Source organism: Erpetoichthys calabaricus, chromosome 18, assembly GCF_900747795.2.
Source record: "Erpetoichthys calabaricus chromosome 18, fErpCal1.3, whole genome shotgun sequence".
Taxonomy (NCBI): domain Eukaryota; kingdom Metazoa; phylum Chordata; class Cladistia; order Polypteriformes; family Polypteridae; genus Erpetoichthys; species Erpetoichthys calabaricus.
In genome coordinates, this window is record NC_041411.2 from 11569379 (window position 1) to 11595686 (window position 26308).

General features: G+C 38.8%; 1 protein-coding gene across 1 annotated transcript in view; it reads left to right on the top strand.

Annotated features, from left to right (window-relative positions):
- Positions 1–26308, top strand: part of ncor2 (nuclear receptor corepressor 2) — a 299537-nt gene that overhangs the window by 105095 nt on the left and 168134 nt on the right. The window contains 1 exon segment of the mRNA XM_051921547.1: positions 18547–18732. Coding sequence (XP_051777507.1) covers positions 18547–18732 — 186 coding nt within the window.

Genomic DNA, 26308 nt, shown 5'->3' on the forward strand with positions numbered 1-26308 from the left:
TATACAGCAGTTAGTAGGTAGCCTGATCACTGAAGCATGTCTTGGAAGGCACCCCCACATGTACAGAATACTGTAAATGCACCATCATTATAGCAACTTGTAACTTGTCCAAAAATATGTCCAGCTGCTGTACATTCCACTAGTAAAATGATTCTGCTACCTTTGCAGTGAGGGGGTGCCAGCTCTCCAGAATTATGTATCCACCATACTTTTTATTATCAGTGATACCTTTCTGATATATTTTAATCTGTGATATGATCTGCCGCAAATAATAAATTAATATATCTCTCTATTAGAATAAAGAAATCCTGTAACAAGACAAGACTTTTTGGAAGACGAGACATTTTGGAAGATTTTTTCAAGTTCCGCAAGTCGAGACATTGACCGTGATATGTTTTCAAGTCATGCCCTCCTCTCAACCATAGAAAACCACACATACAGTACTTTCACCTCTCATTCGTGTGAATGCTTTTGACAGAACCGCAAAGAGGCTAGTGCGTAGCGCAGGCACAGGGGTTGGCGAGCAAAGCGAGCAGGGGGCAAAGCCTTGTCTTCAAAACAAAAAGAAAATCAATTAAGATTTTTTTTTGCAAATTCTCTTACCAGAGAGTCTTATTTCATGTACTTAATGATCATAACCCTTATACCATATGATCTATCAAATGCAGTGAGCGAATAAGCTGTCTGTTGTTTTCTGATCTGCTTTGGCCACTTCAATCGTTACAGATATATTGATACTCTATGTGGCTCTTCTTAGGTAGTTATAAATCGCTTCCTTTTACTTACTGTATATTTTTGGGCCACAGTTTAACTAGCACAGCAAGGCAAAACAGTTATTTTCATGTTTTCACGCCGACCAAATTTGTTTCCATTTTAAATGTGCCACCAAGACGATGTGAAGGAGTTTCGTTAAATCTGCAGCTGCTGTGGCCAAATTTAGTTTGTGTTTTTGCTGAATTTGTCTACGTTTGCTGTGTGCAGACTGCATAACTAAGAGCAGTGAACTGCCAAAAAACTGCCGTGGTGAGAATGAATGTGTAAAACATTGTTATTAATAGTTTGACTTTGTTTTACGTCACCTTATGGAAAGCCAGTAGTTCTAAACAATATATTTCATTATAAGTCATGGCTGGTGTTTCAGTAAAAGATTTTAAAGACACAGACAAGCAGACTGATCTGTAAAGGCTGTGTAAACTGTGTTTTATTTTATTATTGTGGCATGTTTGATTTGAGGGGTATGGCAGAAAACAACAAAGACTGTGTGCAAAGTGGAAATGTCTTATAATGTTAGACATGGTCCATTGTTTTCAGTGATTGAGTCAGTATGAGTTTTTATTTTATTCTAACTTACATAACACAACATTCTTAAACTTTCTGAATCCAATTTAGCTGCAGATAAAAAGATTTATCTTACATCTGTGATCATTGAATCGCTACCGTGTATGTACGCATTGCTGCTCAATCCTGTGAGGCTACTTGAACTCTGTGGGTAAGTTAAGGTGCTGCATGCAAGTCACAGTATATGAAAGTGGAAGCTGCCGTCCATTATCGTTACGTTAAGCTTGGTGCTCCGTGCCCCCGTTATGTTTCTATATGATGTGCCAGTAGCAGGAGAGGCGGCCACAATGTATAAATGTCATAGAAACAGTGTTGTTAGTTAGATGTTTAATCTGCCCCACACAATCTGAAAGAGTGAAAGGTCAAGGGCTGCTGCTTTTTGTACAGCTGCCACATTTCAAGTCAGGTTTTATTTTTCAGAGAGGAGGGAGCCTGTGTCATGGGCATTTCTTGGGTAGTTTGGCACTGTGCATTCTTTAATTCAGCTTTGTTTTTTGAGCTCACATCTGTTGCTAGGATTAACCTTAGGGAGTTTTCCACCGGATGTCTAAGTATTCAGTTTTGTAGCATTGGCACGCCTGCATCGAAACCTTGGCATGCTTGCCTGTTGTTGAAATGCTCAGTACTTCATACAATAATCCAACACCAGAGAGCCACCAGACATATTGACAAATGTTTGCCCTCGATAAGTGTGCTCTGAATGTTGCTGCAACACCTGCCATTAAAGGAGATATTTTTGTTTGTTCAGACACAAAATGTGCATCATGGTAGATCAGCGTTTGTTAAGAAAACTGACAGTTTAAAGTGAGTCTTGTGTGTTCTTGTGGTTTAGTGGGAAAGACGTGAGGGGAAAGAGAATTTTAAAGTAACTTGTGTCTCTACTTAAGAATAGAAGAATGGCAACTGACATTTAAAAATCATCCCTTCCTGTTGTTTTAAATTCTTGAAATTGAATTTGCAGTGAACAGTTACAACTGCTAATAAAACTAATTGTGAAGCAAAGATTCATTTACTGTATGTGGCAGGTAATGTGGCATATTGATTTGGGCTTTGGACTTGAAATCCTGATGTTTGGGGTTCAAATCCTGCTTCTGACACTGTGTGACCATGAGCAAGTCACTTGTCCTGCCTGTGCGCCAACTGGAAAAATGAAAGTTGTGTTACAAATTGTATCTCAGATGTTTGTAAGTTGCCTTGGATAAAAGTGTCAGAATATATGATGTGTGTTTCTGGATTACTGTTGCACTCTGACATTGCTGAGAAGCGTTAGTGGATATTCAGGGCAGAGGCAAGGTTGGTCCACTACATGCTTATATAAAGCTCAGCAAACGTCCATGTTAAGACTAACACATGTCTGATGGATGCAGACATCTGGGTTTGTTGCTTTCCCATTGCCCACAGGCTGCAGTCAGTATATCTGAAGTGATACAATACAACTCATCCTCTTTTTCAATGAGAAGGCAATTCTTTCTGTGGTCCTAACTTTTACTGAGAACTTCACTTAGAGACTGACTGACAGTTTTGCATTGTGATGCATTCCTATTCAGTATGGCGGTGCTTGCCAGTTTGCTATTTTTAGGTGTTCTGTTTAATACAAAAATGAAAACTTGGAGATTTCCATGTGCTTATTTCAGAGTGTGCTGCATAGTTCATTGTCTTTTAGTTTTCTTCTGCTGGGCGTCTTACGTGGGTGTGCAGCAGACTACTAAAGCAGACCAGTTGAGCATTAAAACATTGACATCAGTGGTGGACTCACTATTTCCATATTCCAAAGAATGAGGTTTTATATTGTTGGTTTCTTAATTTCACACTTGTCTGCCTCAAAGGCCAACGTACCTATTAGACTCTTCAGTTTTATGACCTTGCTGCCCAGGGTATTGCCTGGTTCTTGTTGTCTTGGCCATTTGTAACAGCTGTGCTGGTTTTTATGGTAATCCACAGCAGTTGGCACCATTCGAGCATTTCGTACTAAGTTTGGCATGCACAACAGCAGGTGACATTTTGACATTGTTTGCTAGCATCCCACTTTCACTTCTTTTTTCCCTGAATGCTGTGGCAGCTGTACTTGAACATGAACCTGACACTTTAAAGCATTCAGCCACAGATGCACACCTCAGGGACTCAAATCTCTGTAGCGTGACTCACTTTTCTGCAATCGTAAGTGCCTTGACCAAGTGAGCCACTGAGAGCCTGCATTTCATTTTGAAATAGTTTTTGTTGTAATGTCAGCCGCACTTTGGATATAATATCATGTTTCTATAAGTAAGTCAAAAAACAAAGCTGCTTGTCAGAACTTTCCAACATTCTGAAGAACTGGTGCCCAGCTAGTTTATTAATTGCCTTCAGGTCACTGATAGATGTCTGCCAGGATTAAGGTGGAAGGTGAGGTGCAAGACAATCCCTGGCTGTAGCAAGCTGCCTGGCCCCTATGTTTGTCTTGCATCCAGGCTGTAGTAAGGGTGGAAATCCCACTTTTAGGCGGATGTAGTTGTTGTGGCACTAGATATCTGAGCACAGCCTGCTTTGACCTAATGTGTGACCGTGAAACTGTCACTTAGTTTTCTTGTGCTCCACTTGTTGTCCAGGTCGATTCTTAGACCTGATCAGTAATACTGGGAATAAAGTTGCATTGAAGTAGATAAATCCATTCAAATACCTTTTTGGTTGTCCATCAGATAGGGACTTGCTGCTGCTAAAAGCCATCTTTACATGTGTTGGAGTAGGTTGGTGCTTGCTGTGGCGTCAATGGCTTTTATGATAATACCCTTCATAAATGAAGGCAATGCAACATATGTTCAGAAGAGCATATGTAAAGGTCACTGCAGCCACATGTATGATGCTGCTTATGTGAGCAAACATATTAAACAGCAGAGGATTTATGATCTTCTTGGCCTTTTTTTGCTAGAGGCAGTTTACCTTCATTACACCTTCAGGTCAGTCTTCAAGAGTCCAAAAGATAGCAATGTCTGTTTTTAACAGGCACATGCTGATGATTGGCATCTATCTTTCTCTTTGACTGATTGGATGCTGTTCAGGAAGCAGACAGTGTGTTTGAGGTAAAACTTTCTGATGTGTGGTGGTGTATGTGCTTCTAGAAGTGGGGCTGAAAACGAGAACCAAGAGCTTTAAATAGCAAGACGTGTCAGAGTGGACGACGTCTAAGAGGACAGTAATGGGATTCTTACTATCTAGCTAATCTCCTGACATGCTTTGAGTAAAACCTGAAAATAATGTTTGTTGCAGGTGAGAGAAGATGCTAGCTACAATACTCGTCGTCAAAACAGATAATGTCGCTGTTTATAATAATTAGGTTGTAGTTACGTTCACATTGAGTTTGCCTTACGCATGTTGTTTTCACAGTGTTGCCTTCTTTTTATGGGTTCTCCCTCATAATTTTAAGACGTGTAGTTAATTGTCAACTGTACGTTGACCTGATGAGTGTGAATGAGTCTGGGTGTGCCCTGTGTTGTACAGGCACTGACTGGTATCATGAGGATTTCTGATTTCAGGCTGGTTAAGCTAGGCTCTGGCTTCTTGTCTGTTCTCTACTAGTTGCCTGATAAGAATGAACAAAATATACCTGTCACAGAATATCTCATCTAATTAATTCCTTAGCTGTGCCGCACGTAAGATCTTCAGAATCTGGCCTTACAGGTATGTGGCTGTTTGCTCTTTCAGATCAGTGAATTCTGTCAGTGATGCCTCAGTCTCATGTCACGTGAAATCCTAGTTGATCCTTTTTTTCTTTTTTTTGGCCTGTTAAGTATAACTGCAGCTTGTGTAGCATGTCAATCCTTTGTCATTGTGTATGATAATAAAAATGCCGTGAGGCTGGAAAGATCTCCTAAGCTATTCATGTAATGAGTGGTTTTACTGCTTTACTTTTATCACTTATTAAGTGTCCACTGAAAGTGCTGCTCTCCACTTTTTTCATATTGTCAGTTTTTTTTGTTCTAACGAATTTAAACTTTAATAATGTTATCAGTTTTTCCATATTTTACATTGTGCGCCCTTGAAATGTAGACATTTTGCAGTTTGATAGCAAATTTATTTATTCAGGTTTTCACTAATAATTGTTGTTTTTTTGCTGTCCATTTCACATTTTGGTTGCAGTAGAAGGTCCCAGGAGGAGAGCTGGTTGGTGTAGTCAATTTTGGATGGTTTTCTTTAACCAAATGTGCTTTGCGACAAAAGACAAAAATTCAGACTGGTAGACAGATGAATAGATAATACTTTATTTGTCCCCAAAGGGAAGTTAAGACTTTACGGAAACTCAAGAAAAATATAAATATTAAAATAAACAACAATACCCCCCAAACACACACAAAAAAAGTCTGGCTTGAATAATAAGAGAGCTACTGCGGTGATAGCTGGCTTGGAGGTGGCAGCAAGATTAGGTCAGACCTGTCTAGATGTACAACAGGTACAATAATATTAAACACTTCAAAATAGCATTAAATATAACAAGATAAGAAAAATATTAAAGAAACAGATCTAATGCAAGCCAAAGGTCCCCAAACAGTGTTGTCACCAAGAACACTAGGCTAGAGTCAGTGCCACTATGTTAAGAGGATGTCATGAAATAGCTTTTTTTGTACTGTATGTACATACTGTACCACCAGTGGGAAGTCAAGTATACTCTGTAGACATGTTGAAATTCAATGTATTGATGAATAACATTTTTTAAAGCAGTGACTGTCTTTATTAAATACCGGTTCCTCCATTTTCATTAAAATATTATTTGCAATTATTTGGTAAGAACAGTCTGCCAGACACCAGTCATGGAAAGTGGCTTAAAGAATGGATTGAAGAATAAGATTTAAAGTTGTGATACAAAATCTTTATAAAGATTTAGGATTAGGAATGCATGGATGTATGGTATCTTAGAATGTGGAACAAATTCATAACGTTTCATAACAGAATGAAGCTTTGTGGATACAAGAACCAAGAACAGATTAAGGGTAGCCATCTTCCCGAGTCCTTGTAGAAAGTTTTATAAAATAAGCAAAGTTACTTCTTTCTCCATCATATCAATGGGGCATTTTACCAAAAAATGAGTTTGATTAAACCATTGTGTCTTGGGAAACTAACTAAAGTTGGCAAGACCTGATGGTTAAAGCAGGAAACGAGATCTGGTTTATCCAAGTTTACTCTCTGACTTGATCCAAGGTGTTGAATTAAATCTAGCCATTAGACGGGATAAGCCCAGTGGTAGAAATGTAAATCCAGAAGAGTTGCAACAGGTTAATGTCAACTTTGACCTTTCCATATAAATGTTATAACAACTGGCAATTAAAAGGAACTTCAAGTGCTAATGAAATTAAAAGAAGAAGCACAGATGCTGCATTGCTTGAATTTAACTTTGGTGGTTAAAAATAAGTGGAAAGAACTAGGTTAAGGTTATGGGCCAGTGACATATCACATGGTTCACTATTTTTAATTGGAGCGCAACAAAATGAGTGGTGTTTTATACTAGAAAACCTGCAGTACTTGGTGCGGATAGTGGCTCACGTAGTCAGCAGGGAACTTGATATTTTTAAATGGAAGCACATGGTGTGAGCTTCTTTGGAATTCAAGAATACAAGGTAACTTTGCTTATGTTTGAGATAGAAACATGTCTTTGTTTTGTTCTCCAAGCTCCTAGTTGTGTAATAGCCCCAATAGTTACAACCAGCTTAGATTATATATCCCGATATACTGTAAGGGTCACAGGTTTATTAAGTCTTTCTCATCTCAACACATGACTCCGTTAAGTCAATATAGTAAAAGTCTTTGCAAGTTATTTAATATCTGCATTAATTAAAGAAGCATGTTGCTTACTCAGACAGAGCTGTGAATCTTAATTCAATTTTATCAAAATCTTAATGGTGGCTCAGTCTTGATGTCTTTAGTCGCTGCGTATATTGTAAAGTCAGCTACCTCCTCTCAAGTGGTTGCTCATCCAATCCGTTTACTTTGTCATTTCTTCTGAACATGAGAGCCAAGTTTAACAAAAAAAAATCAAAGCACTCAGCAGTTACTAATGGCTAAATGGGTTGAAAAAGAAACACTTTGATATCTCGGTGCTGACACTGGATATATTCCAAGAAAATCTCTAAGCTGAACTGTATGACATTCTGCATTGATTTTCCTGTGAGGAAAAGTTAGGCCTATTCCTTAATTTTATTTGATACAGTAAGGGTGCATAATTCTTAATCCGATGATGTTCATGGGACATTCATTTCTTCTAGAGAAGATAATTAATTCATTTGGCTTGAACCACTGTTAAGTAGGACCCAAATCATGCACTGAAAGCACTGTTTTGTGACAGCTGCAAAGTGAATGGTTTGGTTTACTTTCCTTTATGGGGAATATGAGAAGCAAATGAAATTGTGTATGGCAGAAGGATTCTCATTTGAGCCACTGGTAAGAGTAATAAATTGTTATAGTTGGAGAGTAAAGTAGGAATAAAGAATCATGTCATCTGTTCTTAAATGTCAATTACATTGAAAAGAGTGATAAAAGAAATCCTTTCGCAAAGGGTTGAATAAATAATAAATCCTTCAGTTTCTGTTTAATCTCTACAGGGCATGTGTTGAGGGTGGTAAACATTTTAAGATTCTAAATGGGAACTAGTTTGAATTTGGATTGACCATTATTCTAACATCCTTCGTAAATTGGAGTGGCTCTTCAAAGAGTTTGAGTAGAGAAATGCCCTTGTAATGGGCAGCTTGATAAGCTGAAGGACATAAATTTTTAAAGTGCCACTTGACACGTCCTACCATATTGGAGTTCATGAAGTTGAGTTTCTTGAAGTAAAAGTATGTTGGCCTTATGGTGACACATTCTGCTGTGGAACTGTTAAGTTGGCTATTAGTTAGATAAATGGATATAATGGAGATTAAGCAAAAGAATATTGTTCAACAAACAAATCTATTATTACTTCTTGACCCACACCACTTCCACCCACTAGTTCCATCCAGTCCTCCTGCATTAAGATGGGATTGTAGTAGGGTTGGGTGATGTGTACAGTGCAAAGTGCCATTGAACACATTTGTCAGTGATTTTGGCTAACCGTGCTCATTTGCTTTGAAGTTGAATATTTAACCTAGGTTATTTGTTGACTGAGCAGAGAGGCTGTTGTTAGAAAATATTTACAAATGATGAATGTGCATTATCATTCATCCAGCTGCTAGCATGAGTGATAAAGGCTCATCTCATCAAACGTTAATTATTCCTGCTTTTGGATTTTGAAAAAGCACAAAATATAAGCAGGACAATGCAAGCTGTCAACAGATAAACCACAGCAGTTTCACGTTATTTATGTGATTGAACGTTAATAAATTATACTTGTTATATATTTGTTTTATACACTCTTTACATAGCATTGCTATAAAGCATAACAAGCATTTTTCTTTCTAAACCACAGACATCCGGTACAGGAAATGATCACCTCTGGTTTGGTATAAAATTAAGTCTTGCTTGTAATGATCCGCGTCATATTCTTTCGAGTTGGTGATGAGGATGTTTGAACCATCATTTGCTCCAATGCACTGAGGAAAACCTTTAGAAGCCACCTGCATTTTCACGGAGTTGCTTTATTTGTGGGAGATGCAAGTTTATTTCCTACAGTGCTGTCTGGAGAGCATGATGCAGACCTCCCTAATTTACTAATGGTTTACTTTTACAAAAAGAATGGATGAAGCGTTATAGTCGGCACCAGTGGCAAGATACCGTAGCACCACTGTGGCATACTTGTCAATGGGTACATATTTGTAAAATCTCATGGCTTTCATTCTTGGTAGTGGCTGCAGTCGTTTGCAAATGTAATGTGTGAGGCAGCACATACAGACTGGACAGCCAGTTGAGGTCATTCAGCTGTCCAAGCAGGAGCTTCTCCCATGAGTCTTGACTTCTCATACACCTCCAGAGTAACCGACTTTCATAACAAGTGCTGCAAAAATTGCCAAATTATAAAACATCCCCTGCTTTTTTCGCCTTCTCTTCGTAATATTCCATAGGCTGCTTCTTATTCAACAGGCTATCATTATCAGTAAAAATGCTTAAAGCATTCAAAACTCTGGTTCACTCACCATGTTGAACCTTAACAGAGGCAATTGTCTGAATCCTAATTTGCAGGGGAAAATGTAATTTGGCATGTATGTGCCTGCTACAGAAGCATTTAAAGTCTCTTGTGTAATGTGTTTACATCCTATTCATATAAAATTCAGATACAAATGCTTAGTGTATGTGAACAGGGTATTTACGATATGTTCGTTCACATTGTACAAATCATCTGCAAAGTGATGTTTATCAAGAACGTAAGTTAGTCACTGATAACGTCCATCAGCTCAGACCTAGGTACAAAAAGACAGATTTGTGTACAATATTTTTTAAATTAAGCTTTTAATGCAAATTAAGTTTTATAGAATTTATAAAATTTGTAAATTTTCTGTAAACTATTTATAAAACGGGTTATACTGGTCTTGTGAAACAGAGGAATTATCTCGTAAGAAAGGGTGCAGCAGGCTCTTCTTCCTTAGGAGATTGCAGTCCTTTAAAATCTTCTACAACTCTGTGATGGTCAGTGTGGTGTGCTGGGCTGGTCACATAAGTTCAAGAGAGGCCCACTGAATCATCAAGTTAATTAAAAGGGCAGGCCCAGCGATGGGACACCCTCTGGATCCTCGGAGGTCTTAGCAAAGGAGAGAGTGAAAGCAAAACTGAGTGCTGTTATGACCAATGCTGCACATTCTCTCTCCGACAGACTAACCTAGAGGACTTTCAGCCAGCAAATTGTTCAGCAGACGTGTGTCAGGAAATGCAACTGGGACCCCTTTATACCAACAGCAAAATGTCTGTGTAAACACCTCACTGGTACTGTGAATGTCAAGTCAGAAGTTTTCTTTATTTATTCTTCCTTTCTAGCCATTCTGGTGTGTGTGTGCCTGTCTGCCTGCCTGCCTTCATCAATATAGAATGAAAACACCTTACCTTTATTTTATAGTTAATTGTGCCTGATCCTAATCAGAATTGTTTTAACATTTCTAGTCACAATTTCAATTTGTATCCTAAGGACCCCCTATCAAAGGGTGCTTGCACCTCTGTAGTTTTCAGTTTTGTTATTATAATGATGCCCAAGTAAATTTAGTAGCAAGCCTGCTGCAAGACACTACCTTTGCACTGTGCATTCAGAAAACAAGTCACTTTGCCAAAATTAAACTCTTGGATTTTCCACACAGTATGCACATCTTCTAGGGAATCTGAGACTGCCTTACTAGCCATTTGTATTATATGTATGATAAACATTACAGGGAAGCAGGATCTATATGAGGTTAACTGGTATGAGCGTTTGTAAGGTGGTGGTGTTCATTGTTCACTAGTGTTTCCAGCATTGACTCCTTTGAACTTGCATCATCTGTTATGAACAATACGCAGAACAATGACTCCCCTGCCAAATGTCTTAATCTGTATATGCTGCATTTTCCACATTAACTTATCCTGTTAGGAGAGACAGTGCCCTCATCAGAGGTATGGCGTAGTGCTTTTGCATAGAAATGTTGTTTTCTCTGTTTGGCTTAAGAGGTTTAATCAACTGTGGCACCCAAGTCTCCATTGGGTTTTAAAACAATCAAGTTCACATTGACTGATGCCTGAGGCAGGTTTCCTGGGCATTACGGTCACCCCACTCTTAGTCAATTTCTGGACAAAACTGTTATACTTGTATTGAAATTTTTATTATATTTTAATACTTTGTTACATTTGACCTAGCAGACCGAGTAGTCAGTTTCATGCATTTGGACCCTGGCTTAGTTTCCAGATTCCATTTGGATGAATGGATGGGTTTTCTTCTTTTGTGTTTGCAATCAAAGGTTCTACTGTTAGCTTTACAGCTTTGTTTGTGAGTGGGCCCATTGAATGAGTGACTGTTACTTGTCTGTTATTGTCAGGGTTAGACCCCTCAGCTTGTGACTTTATTGAGAAAACTGATGCAGTAAACAGATGAATTCATTGATGCATACGCAAGGTGCAAATGGATAAAATCAAGTAGAGCAAAACCACAAATGTATGAAAAAGTGTTCTCAAATGACAAACCATTCCATCTTTCCTCTCGGGCAGTGATCTTCAATATCAGTAAAGAATGTGCAAGGCCTGTTCAATGGAAGAGCAGATCATCTGTATCTACACATTGTTCATGAAGACCTTTTGATTTGCTGTAACTTTCTATATCTAAGTGGTCCTCGGCATACCAACAAATACATGAAAAAATATGAAAAGACACGAACAACAAGCAGGCATCCCATGTAGCCCCGATTACTACCCTGTTCCTGGATTGTGCTTTAATTCTCAGTCATCTGGTAGTGATTATTGCCTTTAAGATAATTTAATTTCTAATTGCACAACAATGAAATATGTGCCTTGTCATGCCAGCTGCATATGCCATATTCACCTACTATACAGTAGAACCATCTTTTTACAGGGAACCACTTGAAAAGTTGTTAATGTGAAATTGCTGGATTAGTTGAAATGTCAAAAAAGATTTGTGTTTGATATATATATATAGATATATATATATATATATATATATACTGTATATGCATATATATAATAATATTTAACATTGCAAGTATCTGCTTTTCAGCATCTCAGTGTAATGAACTGCTATGTTCAGGCTTGCTCCCATAGTTTGTGGTGGAATGAGGAACCACATGTTTCAGATCCATTTTAATTTCTGTCCCATATTTGGAATTAAGTAAAGGCAATTTAACTTCTGAAGAATAATTGCAAGAGGAAATAACTTCTCTTAGTGTTGATCATTTTTTAAAACCAAGCAGTTTTATTTGAAGCCTTGCCCTTTGTAATTTGATTGTGCTTTCAGCAGCATGCTGTATATAGACTTGTGTCAACGTAAATAGGTAACAGTGAGATGGTTGTCACAGACCTGATATTACTGGGACATGGTGCTGCTTGCTTTGCTTCCATGCTTTTTAATGTTAGATCAATATTAAAATTTTAACTTAGGTATTGATACCAATTTTTAGATCCCCGTACCGCTACCAGTATAGTTTAGAAGAAAATACCAGATGACTCCAAAACACCCAATCTTACTCCATCCTCCCTGATGCACTGTAGCATTGCTTGCCTGCCTGGTGCTGTGAGTCATTGTGCCGCACTTCACACCACTTCCCTCTGAAGTCCAGGTGATGTTGACGCAATATTCCCCCGTGCAGTCCTGATCGTGGCGAATCACACTGTGAGTGTTGAGTGAAGTGGGGAGGTGGCAGGGAAGTGAGAGGAAAGCTGGCGTTTAATTCTGGTACCGAAAATCCTGATATGCTAATACTGTACCATTTTAAATTCAGTTTTTTTTTTAATTTTTTTTTTTTATTTGATACTCTTCCAGTACTGGTATGCTGAGCAACCCTAATGCACTCTTCATACTGGACTATGTGGTAAATGGCCATATAAATGATAGTGAGCAGTACTGTCACAGTTTGCATGGTACACTTTTGAGAATAATATTTCTAAATTAAAGGTGATTTTGGTACCTGTATGTCTAAAAAGTATCAGGTATTGTAGGTTCAACATTAATTATACTTCTACATTTTTCTGGAAACTGCTGCAAATAGAACAATATATTCACACTTTTTAAAAGATGTTGTTTAGGAGCAGACTCTAAAAATGTGTTTATCATTTAGTTTTTCGTTAGTCCTTTGGCTTGAGTGCCTCTGATTCTCCAGTGCACCTCACACTTGGTGAATGTGTGTGTGTGTGTGTGTGCGTGTGCTTGATTACAGCACTCCTTAGCTGTTTGAGCAGTTTGTGACTGGAGAAGCTTGATCTTTTAAGAGAACAGGAAAACTAAATGGAATGCAGTAATTGTCACTTTTCACAATTTGTAGCATATTGAGGGAGTCATAAATTTAATTGCAATTAATATATAATTCATTTTGCAGCTCTAACTGCTACTGCTAGTACTACTCCTTTTTCACCCAACACCACATAAGCGCTTGAGAAAGAAAATGCAATGTGATTATTTTTTCATTTCTGGGTGAACTTTTGGAGAACAAACAGCTGAAAGAGGCCCTGAAACGTTTGCAGAGATGGATCACATGTGTTTGTCCACTTCAGTGAAGTCAGTTACTGAGAGTTCCTCTTGTGAGCCTTGAACTTCCAAGGATTTTCAGCTCCCTCCTGCTGCCTTGTTTCTGAATGCTTTCAGTGGCTGGTAGGATGGCACAGGTGAAGTGTGTCTCGCAGGAATGTACTATTTGTAACCAGTTCCTTGCATAATAGGAGTCATTCATATAAAAATGTTTGTTTTAAACAACAATTCTGATAAAAAATGATTATTTGAAATAGGTTCATTAAATTAGAAATGTTCATATGCCACCATGTATACTCTTATTTGTCCAAAACAGATGCAGTCTCCTCATATAGTTTCAGGTTCTACCACCTTCATTCTTGCTTCTTTTTAGAATTTGCTTGTTAAAAGCCGTTCTGCTGCTGCTGGCCTTTTTCTCTATTTTCTCTTGTTTCATGTGGACTCTGATTTCAAGTATAATGTTTATTTCTTTAACATTTACTGAAGGTGCCATGCTTTTGAAAATAGTTTTATGATGATGGCAGTATTATTGTAGATGAGACAGCTGAGGATTTTGGAATGATGGAATGTTAAGAACAACTTTCATGTCCATTTGTCATTGGAATGACGATTCTCAGTATCAAGTTTCCTCTTAAGACATTTTGTTGGGGGTATTTTTTTTTTTTTTTTAGATAACTTGTTTTCATAGTTAATGTGCAACCTGAATTTTGAATGTTACTCCTTCCTAATCTTAAATGTTGTGCATTTAGGAGCAACCACTGTGAATTCTCAGTGGAAACTACAAAAGACAAAAAGAATTTCAGTTAGTGGCCTTGCTCATTTACATTGATAAAAACACCAGAATGAAGTTAGTGCAACATATGGTTAATGATTCCTGTCTTGCATGAGTATAAATATAACAGGATTTAACTTGTGTGTGATTTGAATGAGAGTCCAGGAATGAGTAAGGAAGAGTGTGTGTTAAAGGTTGTGACACATGTTTGTGTTATGAACTAGGAGTCCCAAAGCACATAATCCCAGATCCTCCAAAAATACTTCCTAAAATGCCCACTAGAGGGGGTTTACTGCCAATACCTGGTTAGAATAAGGGCAAACACAGAATCCTTCTAAAATAAAAGATCTATTTTCTAAGAGTGCTCTGTTGCAAAAAAAAAGATGCTTTGTGGAGCACAAGAGGCAAAAGGGGTTTTCTAAAACAGTAAGGCAATCCAAAGCCAACACTGTCCCAATACAGATTCCAGAAACAAAGTTGAAAACAGAGCATGAATTAAAAAATCCAGTAAATCACACAGGCATAGCAAAATACAAGAAATGACTAACTCCAGAGGGTATTTACAATGAGTCGCAAAGAACTATGGGAGACCCTCCAGTTATATAGAGAGGAGGGCATTTCCTGACAATGACTGGCCCGCCTCTTGGGGGACCATCCACAAAACACATAGTATTTAACACAGGCTAAGAAAATACGGTAGACAGTTAACAAAATTTACATTAATAAATAGCTCAACAATGAAAAACAGGACAAAAACACATGCATTTGAGCCTTGGCGGAAATCCAACACATTATGTGTTTATGTGTTTGTGAGGCCTGACCCAAAGAGTATGTGCTCTGTAAGAATTTTGCCCCAGGTCAAATCTATTTTACTACTTTCATCTGGGCCGTGGTAAAATGCAAATCTTTTACCTCTATTGATTGCATTTTTTCCAGTCAAAACTTTTTCTATAAATCTTTTGCCCTGGCAGTTTAAAAGAGTACATAAAATGGCATGTCCACCTGCCATGGGTTCACTCCAGCCTGGCGGCACTCCACCAAGTGTGAGTCATTGAAACAAGTTGTCGAGGAGAAGCAAAGAGAACGCCTTTGAGTTTAGAAAACAAGAGCCTGCTTGTACTCTGGTGAGTTGTGCTCTGTACTCTGCTCCCTGCCTTTTCAGTGAGTACAGCCTGGACCTGTACACATGGGTAATATATCTTAAATACTGCATGTTTGTTTCCACCTGACAGAAGATCCCAAAATGGCTTGAAACGTTTTTTTTTTTTTGCCTTGCAGGTGCTTATAAAAATGCAGCCCTTGCTATTTTAACTGAAACTTTCTATCCACACAGCATTACCTTTTCACCAAATTAATCATTTGCCAGTATTTTCATTACGTGTTCCTACAGTAGATAACTAAACTCCCCTCTCGGTAGGAAAATAGTATTTAAGTAAAAAAAGGTTTGAGTTGGCCGCCTGCACACAGAAGCTGTGTGGGTGAAAATAAGGTAATTGACTAATTTCCAGTTGGCCAATTTTGAGAGGTAGAGCTTTCAGCTGGGTTGCAGTTGTAAATTCCTGCACTGATGGTATCGTCATGCATGCTGCTAGATTTTCTTCAAACTTTAAGAAGTGAATTTAGTTGTTAAAACCCTGGGCTAGATGCGCAAGGCCTGAGAGCTTGGGTGCATATGACTGATTCAGAGCTGATTAATCCTGGAAAAAGAGCACTTAAGTGTTTCATTTTCTAAATACTTTTATTTCACTGAAGAGTGCAACACAAACAGCATTTGTTGCTTTTCCACTGGTGCAAAAAAATGTGTGACATCCATATATGGCATCCACATAGTGGGTGTAAATAACTGAGCAGAGCAATGACTGATACAGTAGATAATGAATTAGATCTAAAACGAACAGATAAATTGTACTTTGCGTACCCCCAAGAGACAAACTTATGGGACTTGCCACATACAGAAATTATAAATATAACAAACCATAACCCCCCACCCCCAATACACACAAGAACATCTGGTTTGGATAATAAGAGAGCTGCTACCCTCTTATAACTGCCTTGTAAGTGGAAGTAAGCTGTAGCCAGTTTTGCCCAGCTGTGCCACAGGTTTACATTTAAAGGCTTTAATATTTGGATTAAGCAGGTTTGTCCAGTTTGTTTTGTCCATAAATGGAACATGTTGATAGACTTTTGTCGCCTCCCACAAAGATAACATCATCCTAAAGTTCGCAGACGACACCGCAGTGGTTGGACACATCACTGGAGGCGACGAGGCGGCCTACAGGAGGGAGGTGGACAGTCTGGCGTCATGGTGTGAGGACAACAACCTCACCTTCAACACAGACAAGACGAAGGAGAGGATAGTGGACATGAGGAAGGAGAGGAGACCTCACCAGCCACTGTTCATCCGAGGGCTTGAAGTGGAGAGAGTGAGCAGCATTAAATACCTGGGCGTCTATATCAGTGAGGACCTCACTTGGACACTTAACATCACACTGCTGGTCAAGAGGGCTCAACAGCAGCTGTACTTTCTGAGGAGGCTGAAGAAGTTTGGTACGTCGACTAAGATCCTTGGCAGCTTTTACAGCTGCATTGTTGAGAGCATCTTGACCAGCTGCATCACCGTGTGGTACGCCAACACTACTGCTATGGATCGCAAAACGCCTGCAGAGAGTGGTAAAGACTGCTGAGAAGATCACCAGGACCCCACTGCCCTCTCTGCAGAGCATCTACAACCGCACAGTCCACAGGAGAACTGCCTCGATCCTCTGGGACCCCAACCACCCCCAACACGAACTGTTCACACTTCTACCGTCAGGCAGGAGTTTTAGACATATGAAATGCAGGACTTTCAGGCTAAAGAACTCTTTCTTTCCAAAGGCCATTAGGCTCCTAAATAACTGACTGGAGTTTATAACCGTGGGCCACCTCGTTCTGTCTTCCTCACACAACTGTATTTGACTTGTCCATCACACACCTACCTGCACATTACAATTTATACTTCTATTCTGTTTTTATACTTTATACTGCCTCTGTTACTTATTATCTATCTGCTACCAATTATTTATGTTTATCTTTATACTGTACATTGGTTTTGTCATTTGGTGTGGACAGCAAAGAAAGAATTTAATTGTACAGGGAAACGTGTTTCCTTACTGTGCACATGACAATAAACTTTGAGCTTGAACTTTTGTTCTTTCCAATGTTCCCCAGGTTGCAGTCACCAGCACTGTAGGGTCAGCATGATTCATGACTAGAGTGTTTGTAACAGAGTAACTCTTTTCTGCTGCTGAGTTAATTAACATTAACAGGATGATGTGACTTATCTCCCTAGGAAGCAACATTGACAAAATCAGTCTGTATTCAGTGTCTGGATTGCACATTTTAGTTTTTTACCATTGCTTATTCTTGTCTTTTCTATTCCATCTGATCATATAAGATTAAACTTCTCCATTGTTAAAACAGCACCTAAAATGGAAAGTTGAAGCTGGTTCTGTGCAGTATCTAAAATGCCACAGCACCTGAACTTGCTGTGACTCGCCTTGAAATGTGACAGTTCATCCTACTTATTTAAAAGCCATCAGACATTGTTTATTATTTCCAGCTTGCATTTATCCTTGCTCCTGATCATCCTCAGACAAGCTGCTCCTCTTATAAGGTGTAACAGAGGTTCTTGGGTGCAGATGATTGTAGTGCTACCAGTGGAGTGCAGGAATGTATAACACACCCACTTTACATTTTTCAGAGTCTCTTACATCCTTAGATGTTTCAGATGTCAGGTAGCCTTCGGGTCCTCTTTGCTAACCCTGTGCCTTCTCTCAAAGTTCACAGCTTGTCCAAAAATGAGTTGAGATGGGCTGAGTGATGACTGCAGCATAGCATTAATTTAAAAATCCTTTTAAAAACTTAGAGTGACAAGGCAGAGACCAATTTGCAAAGTGACCCAGTACAGGTGAGAGGACCCTGTAGTGGATTAGTGCCCTGTGTAGAGTGGGTTCATCATCAAGTCCGATTCTACCACTAGCAAAATGCGGTCCTTTTAAGTTTGTAGGAAATGGAGGCATTGGTGGAAATCGTTTCAAGGATTCTGTATTTTTCGGTGTTATTTCTTACTGTGCTTTACCTTTACAATAATATTGAATATTTAATCATAATCATTGTTAAAAGTGCTGTTCTCCGATTTTATGGTTTACAAGTCTTTACTAAAACTGAAGACCTCCAAAACACCTGGACGATTTTGCTATATCTTTTTTTTATTCAGTGTTTTAAGGCTTTTTACAGCACTGGATTCCTCTTCTATGTTTTGTTAAATTGTCTCATTGTCTGTTAGTAATGTTTTGTCTGTTTGTAATTTCAGGATCGTGTGTCTAGTAGTCTTGGCAAATTGGAACCGATCTCACCTGCAAGTCCAGCCCAACTTGAAGGGGAGCTGGATCTAGTGCCAGCTCGATTTTCCAAAGAGGAGTTAATCCAGAACATGGACAGAGTGGATCGGGAGATCACCATGGTCGAGCAGCAGATCTCTAAGCTTAGGAAAAAACAGGTGAGCTAGATCTATACTTTGTGGGGAATAATGTCATTTCAATTCTGTTTGCGTTAGATTCTTGCAATTTCTATCAACACTTCTTCATCTCTGCTGAGATGTATGCAACATTCTTCCTCAGACAGCTGTTGTCGAATTTTGCTCTGAATATATTGAATTTGTAGAAACTAAATGGTAAATTTTACAGGCCAAGAGAAATGTTTTCTATTTTGACCATGGAAGCACACATGCATTTGCCTTCCTAGATTTTACTTAATTGTATTTTGGATCATGATTGCCCAGAGAAACATGACACTCTGACTGACTCAGATTCTGACATAGTAAAATGTGTATATTTAATGGGCAAGGTAGAGCAAGTAAGGCGCCTCTTCATGAAGTGTTCTCCTGCTAAGCAGCCTTGTATCTTTGTTTTGCTCATCGCAGACAAAGGTAAATGTTGCACTTGATGGAACATGATCCATTTCTTTAACTTAGTCCTTAAGTAGAGCAGTACACTATGTAAGGGCACCACGTCAGCTTTCCATTCACAGAGTCACAAGCAGGGATATGCTCAGCTCTTTACACAGGTCTCTTTTTAAAACATGTTTGGTTTGATCCATCTGTATACAAAGTACTCGTATTGATGGAATGAATGTGTCTGGATACCAAAATCTCTTAAGGGAGGTGTATTGGTGTTAAGTTACCAATTTGATGAATGAATGAAGCATTTCTGTTGCCACAGACAGAGCCGGTTAATCCATTAGGCAACATTAGGCAACTGCCTGCGTTGCTGTCACCCGAAAGGCACCATTTATGGAATGTTAGGTGCGCACGCTCCAGAATCCCCCCACCACCACATTATGAACACGGAGGGATGCCATTTTGGTAACTCTGTGGGGGTACAAACTCTATAAACTGAGTGGGAATGTCTGTGGCTCCATTTGAGTTTCAACAGGCACAGGCAACAGCTAAGTGTCATTATCTCACACACACACACACTTGCAATCTGGTGTGTCTATTTTGCCCGAATAGCTGCCTGCTGTTAATTTCTTTTAATTTTTCACATTGTAATGAAATTTTTAAAGAACAGAAATGCAATCTGCTGCACACCTCTACAAACCCACATTGTGTTAGTATGAGAGTACAAAAGCACTGAAAGTAGGTTAAAAAAATCTTCAAATAGATGCAGAGAGATTCCCAGCAGAGTAGGGGATTACAGGCCAGTTTATGACTGTGAAATTCTTTCCTTACTGACTCGCTCTTGGCTTTGAGCCACACCATCTTTAAAAAAAATCAAAAATAAAGAAAAATGTATTCCACACCAGCATTTCACTAGTAAACCTTTTCATCCTGTCTAAGATGCAGATTCCGTACTTGTTTTATCCCTATGTTGTTTTTTAATGGTTGATTTCATAAATCAAAACACCTATTTGTAGTTTCTCACCCTGTTGGTAGAGTGGTTTCTGCTAAATGAAGAGTTCACGCCACAGAATAAGTTAAAATATGGTAGTAGAAAAAAACAAAATAACAAAAAAAAGCAGATTTTTCCCCTTTTGTTTCTTTCTTCCTGTTTCAGTGGGTTGACCAGATATTTCTTTATGGTTTCTGTGTCTCACTGTCCTGATGAGTCACCACAGAACTGCTGAATGTTCTGGTTTTCATTTCTGGTTTTAAATATAAATGAGGCAAAGCATGAATCAAAGTTCTGTGCAAGCACTGTTAGAAGTTAGTGATGGTTATGTGCTGCCTATAACGTTTAAAAAGTTGACTATTCCATGTGTTGAAATCAGATAAAACAGCCCACATTCCATTAAAACACTGGTTGCCAGCGTATAACCAGCTACCCACAGGATGCAAAATATTTAAAGGACCCTTTAATCAACTCAGAATTGCATGAAGACAGTGGCTTTTTTGGATTGAACCTTCTCTCACGATGACGTTTTAACTTAGCTGTGAGGCATCTTTGTAGTAACCACATCCATCACTAGTAATCACAGCCATGAGTATTTTTATAATCCTTATCTCCATGTACACTGCCTTCTAGTAATTTGTTTCCAAAAATATGATCAAACTGTTTCTCTGAAATGGAGGGGAATCTGTTGATGGAGTGTGTATGTTCAAATCCCTTCAATGCTTTGGATAGTAGAAGTCTCTGAGCCATTTAAAGTCTATCAAAGCCAGTCAAGACATCTCTATTATAGATCAAGCCTCCGGCCTAAGCTTATTATTCTGCTTTCTGCAAATAGCAAAGTAAACAAGTATTCTCTTAAGTGCGGCTTCATGTTGAATGGAAAACCGGCAGATTTTTGGAGACTATTTTTAGATCTGCCTTTGTTTTTCCCATGAATGGCCTTTGTTTCTCACAGCTTCTAAAACAAGCTAGTCTCGTGTAAACTTTTCTTCTTTTCTGTACTCGTCCTCTCTGGGGCCTGCATCCGTTTTGTGGCCACTACTCTTTGTGTCCATATTATTTAATCATGTATGTATGCGGAAAAAGTTGTTTTCATATTCGCTTACGGCTTCTTCATTAACAAGGTAGTATGATGATGATCTCTGTTACATAAAGGCGTTTTGACATTCCTTAATTTGAAGATGACAATTTGGTTCATCGCAGCTCAAATACACATCTCCTCTCTGGCCAGGCTGAAAGCCAACAGTGCCTTTTGACAATGAAGTCCCTGTTTCACTGATTTTTGACTTCTTACCCAGTAACGGAAATTAGCACAGTTCTTTTCTGACTCGCATGCTAAAAATGTAAACTGTAGACATTAAAAAGAAATAACATAGTGTAGGTTTTTTGACTCCCATTTTGGTTTACCTCTTTATATACTTGGCATAAAGCCAATCAAAACCACAAAACTGTGTTTTGGTTCCTTCTCTCAATTTTCCTTAATCTTGTTTGAGTATTTTCAGGATGAATGTCATTTCTTCAAAACCAGCAACGAAAATAACATAAGATACAGATGTGCTGTTAACTCACCTTCACTTCTTTGTGTTTTGTTAATTTTCAAGTCATCTCTCTTAGACAGTTTCATAAATATTCCCAGGCCTCCCAATCCACTTAACAATTCACAATTATTATAATACTTATATTTTGGTAGAAACAAATAACAAACAGAGATGCAACAAGAGTGGCTAATCAGCAGCGTTAATCACAGTACACTAGATTGACAATACAAACCTCCATCATAAATTTGAAAGGTGAGACTGAGGGGACATTTTTTATAGCATCATCCACATCAGTCCACAGCTCTGGGGCCTGTAGCTAAAAGCTCACCCAGCAGCTTGACATCTTAAAGGTGCTCTGGTTTGTTTGTAATGTTAAGTTCAAATCAGTAAGGAGGGCCTAGGCCATTTAAAGCTTTCTATGTAAGAAGGACTATTTTTGAAATGAGCCCTAAGCTTAATAAGGAGCAGTCGTATTTTTCATCTTTTTGTAGTGTAAAGTACTCTTTCATGTGGGCGCTTTGAAAAAAATCGCAGTGTGAAATGATGCGGACATTTTTGTATAAATCACCGTCCCAAGTGATGCAGCAGCACTAATCAGAGTGGCCTACTGCTTTTGCAAATTATTTTGTTGTGCTTAGTGTCATTATTTAATTAATTTAACTATTGAACACCTTTGATTAAAAAATATATATGTATGTGTATATGTATGTATGTATATGTGTGTATATATACATATATTAATAAAAAAATCCTGGGGCAAGATGAGACTTTTTAGCCTGGGATGAGAGAGATACTTTCATGTCCCGGGAGATGAGACTTTGTGTCAAGCAATTTAACCACGCCCAGGGCTGGAAATAAAAGACAAAGAGTAGATGATCGTAAAGAATTTAAAAATTTTGGCACACTACACATGCAGAGCAGGTTAGAGATAACGGAAGTACTAAAATTCAAAGTCTGAAAAAAAAATGATAGTTAAGATTGCATTAGCGCTAACAGACAGAAATTATTACACGCTGAAATAACAGAACAGCGAAAAGAGATTGAATATATTGTTCGGATTTAAACTTTAAGTCGGAGACTTGTAGATCATGTAATTTGTGTTGCCATCAGGGAAAAGTAGTATCTGCGAGAATTAAAAGATTTGTAATTTGGTGAAAGTGAAATCCACGTATGCAAGCGGCAGAGACGTGAAGTGTCTTGCGTGTAGTGCAGGCCCAGGGGGTTTGGGTGTGTGTTGGCGAGTGAAGCAAGCAGGAGGCAAAGGATCCCCCCTAGTTTATTTATTTATATATATTGTGGGAGATGGCCGGCTGTTTATCCCGGCCAGCACCCCAGGCCGCTAGATGGAGCCCTCCCTATAGCATGGGAGTGCCCCAAAGACCAGCAGGGAATTATGGACAGTAGAGTTTTTATTCCCAACCCTGTTGGACACCGTGGGGCCCACCAAAGGACGCTGCAGGGAGGCTCAAGGACTCTTATGTGCCCTATAACCTGGAAGTACGTCCTGGTCACGTGAACAGGAGAAATGACGTACTTCCAGGTTGAAGAAAATGACTGTTACCCTGACCCGGAAGTAATAAGGACTTATGGACTGTTGGGCAGGAACACCTCCGGGTCAGGGAGTATAAAAGGACTCTGGGAAAGCCCAGACGCTGAGCTGAGCTGGGAGGAAGGGTGGCAAATGCGTCTGGGAGTGGAGGATTGGTATAGTGATTATTATTGTGCTTTATTATTGATTGTAGTGTACTTATATGTATAGTGAGGAGTGTAGAGTGCTTGGTGCACGTTATTATTATAAAATAAATAATTATAGTTTTACCGTTTGTTTGGAGTGGTACCTGAGGGTTCAAGGGCGCACTAATACGCTCAACTGCTACAATATATATATATATATATATATACATATATATATATATATGTATATATATATATATAGTTTTCCATTCATTTTATGAAACGAGTTTTCCAAATTTGTTGGTGGCTACGGTTTTTAATTTTTACAAAACCAAGCAAAAGCTGTCTAGTCTGGGATACAAGTTCTTTGTAGTTCTTTCAGGCGCACCGCCACCCTGATGCATTCCAGGCCAGTTTAGAGTTGCTGGTGTTTTATTTGTCACACCCTAAAGTTCAGAACATGAATCATTGAAAAAAGAAAGCATGCGTGAAATATTTGGGTTTGCCAAAGATAGGAGGGTTTGAATGAGGTGTGCATGAGATATAAAGCACACAGATGAACAAAAGCTTGTTTCATGACAAACTGCAGGACTTGAAATGTACTGAGGTCTACTTTACACATTTTTGTATTAAATTCTTTCACTTCCTTCTTTGTTAAGATTCTTTTTTTAGCTTTTAAATTCATGAACATTTTCAATATGCAGTATGAAGAAATATTAGTATGTCATTAAATTTATTCAGTGTGTTATTGCGGAATTTATATACTCTCATACGTTATCGTTAATTCACACATACAGATATACAAACACAAACAGAGGTCCTTTCCAGATACATCTTTGCTTATGCCAGTTGTCTTTCATCCTGCAATATTCCACATTGGACACAACTGAGCACATGCGCGCATACACACACACACACGCACACACAGACACACACATAAATTTCCTATCCAAATAAAATCTCGGGGGATGCCACTTGCCAGTCACCCTGCACTATTCCACATAAGACCCCCTTCATGTAAGTACCTATTAATCAGATGCCAAATGCCTGTTATGAAAAAACTTAGCAATGTTAGGAGTGAATGTTGGTCATAGCAGCTTTTGATTTAACAATTGTTATATTCATAAGTTTCGTTATCTGACGTCCATATGAAATGGTCATTAGTGTGTCTGACATCACTTCATGTGTTGTTGCTGACTTTGGTCATTGCAACCTGTGTCCCCGTAGACAAGCTGTATTTATGTTAAAATTTCACATAGGGCTTCAGGACATGTGACATCACACATATTTGATTGGCAGGCCGTCCTTATGATAGGTGACTGTACTCAAAGTGTTAGATTGTTCTATGAACCTGTATAGTGCTTCCTGGTTGATTTGAGGAAAATTTGAAACTTAATATAAGCTGTCTACAGCTTTAAAAACTGAAGATTTTCCACTCAAATGATATGCAGTTTGCTAATAAAAATGAGAAAGAACACATCGGAATGTGTGGAGTTGTAGGCAGAGCAGATGTGGCTTCTGTGTTCTTCTGGCCAGGACCTCTTCCATTCTAGACAGAGATCATGTTAAGCTGATGTCACTTTACAAGACAGGAAAGGATGTCAAAGCTGATGAGTACAGTTGCCGATCTGATCACATCAGTATTCCCATTTCTAAAGTATTGCAAACTCACTCGTTTTTCTGACAGCCAATAACAAGCTGCCTGTGTGGAGGGTTTCTAGGTATGGCAGATTCAGCTGCATTCTTGGCCTTTTGTTATTTTTTCCATTCTGTTGCAGTACATAAAACATGACATCGGACACACAAGCCTCTCTTCTGTTTGTGAGGTCATCACACTTGTGTTGCTTATTGCTTGTCACTGCATCATGTTTCTGGGTGACCACTCGTGGCTTGGCGCCTTACGACAAGTTGTCACAGGAGTGTGCCATAACTGCCTCTGATTGTGTAAATGTGACATGGTGACTGTAGTGACAGTGTTACAGTCCTCCCCCCATTAGGCGCTCACCAAACTCACATGTTTGACAAGCATAAGTCATATTTAAAAATAGCAGATATTTCTAATGAAAATGGGTAATTGAATGAATCCTTTCATCAGTTCTTCAATTAATTGATATTGATACTGTGCATTTCAGTGCTTTAATATTTTTGCTTCTCATCATTCCACTTTCTTAACTTGGAGCATATGTCAAAATTTAAATAAAGTCTTCACCAGTATTGTGCACAGCTATCACAGAATTCTTTGAAGAACAAATTGTGAATGTCTCTTTCAGCATGAAAATTGAGTCCCTATGTTCTTTTCCACAGAGGGGTGTTTGCCACCCAAGTAAGGAGGCACTCTTGCCTTAATCACATACCAGACAGGGCACATTCAGCTCACCAATGCAACACATTGCGCTGATTACCTCATACAGGGCCCTGTGCACTTCAGAGACACAGTGTGCAGTGCATTCTAGGAGAGTGAAGTGCTTTGTCAGAACTTCTAATTGCTCCCCAAAGTGCCCTAACTGTACTCCGCCCAGGCTCCCTGAAGTGATATGAATTACATGGCAGATGTTCGTGCATGGTGCAGATTTTCTACAGCTGTGTTAGATTTTCTGAAGCTCTACAAGATCGCTAAAAGCCTTGCTTCACTCTCTGTATCCTGACAGTGAGTAAAACATCTTTTCATTCCTGTTCATCAAGAGAATCATAGTTAAAGAGAATGTTGCCTCTTTTATCTCCTTATTTTTCCCCCAGTCATTCATATTAATGAGTTTCCTTAGTCTGCTTTTAATATTACTAGGGGACACTGGCCCCTGCTCGCTTCGCTCGCCCACCCCCGGGTTTGGCTTACCGGATATACAATTTAAAGAGATTGTTATTTTCATGGGAATTGTTACATATGCATTATTTTCACTTTTACTTTAACACTTTTGTAAAAACAATACTTTCCGGCCCCGGGCGTGGTTACATCTTTTTCTCGCAGGACGTATAA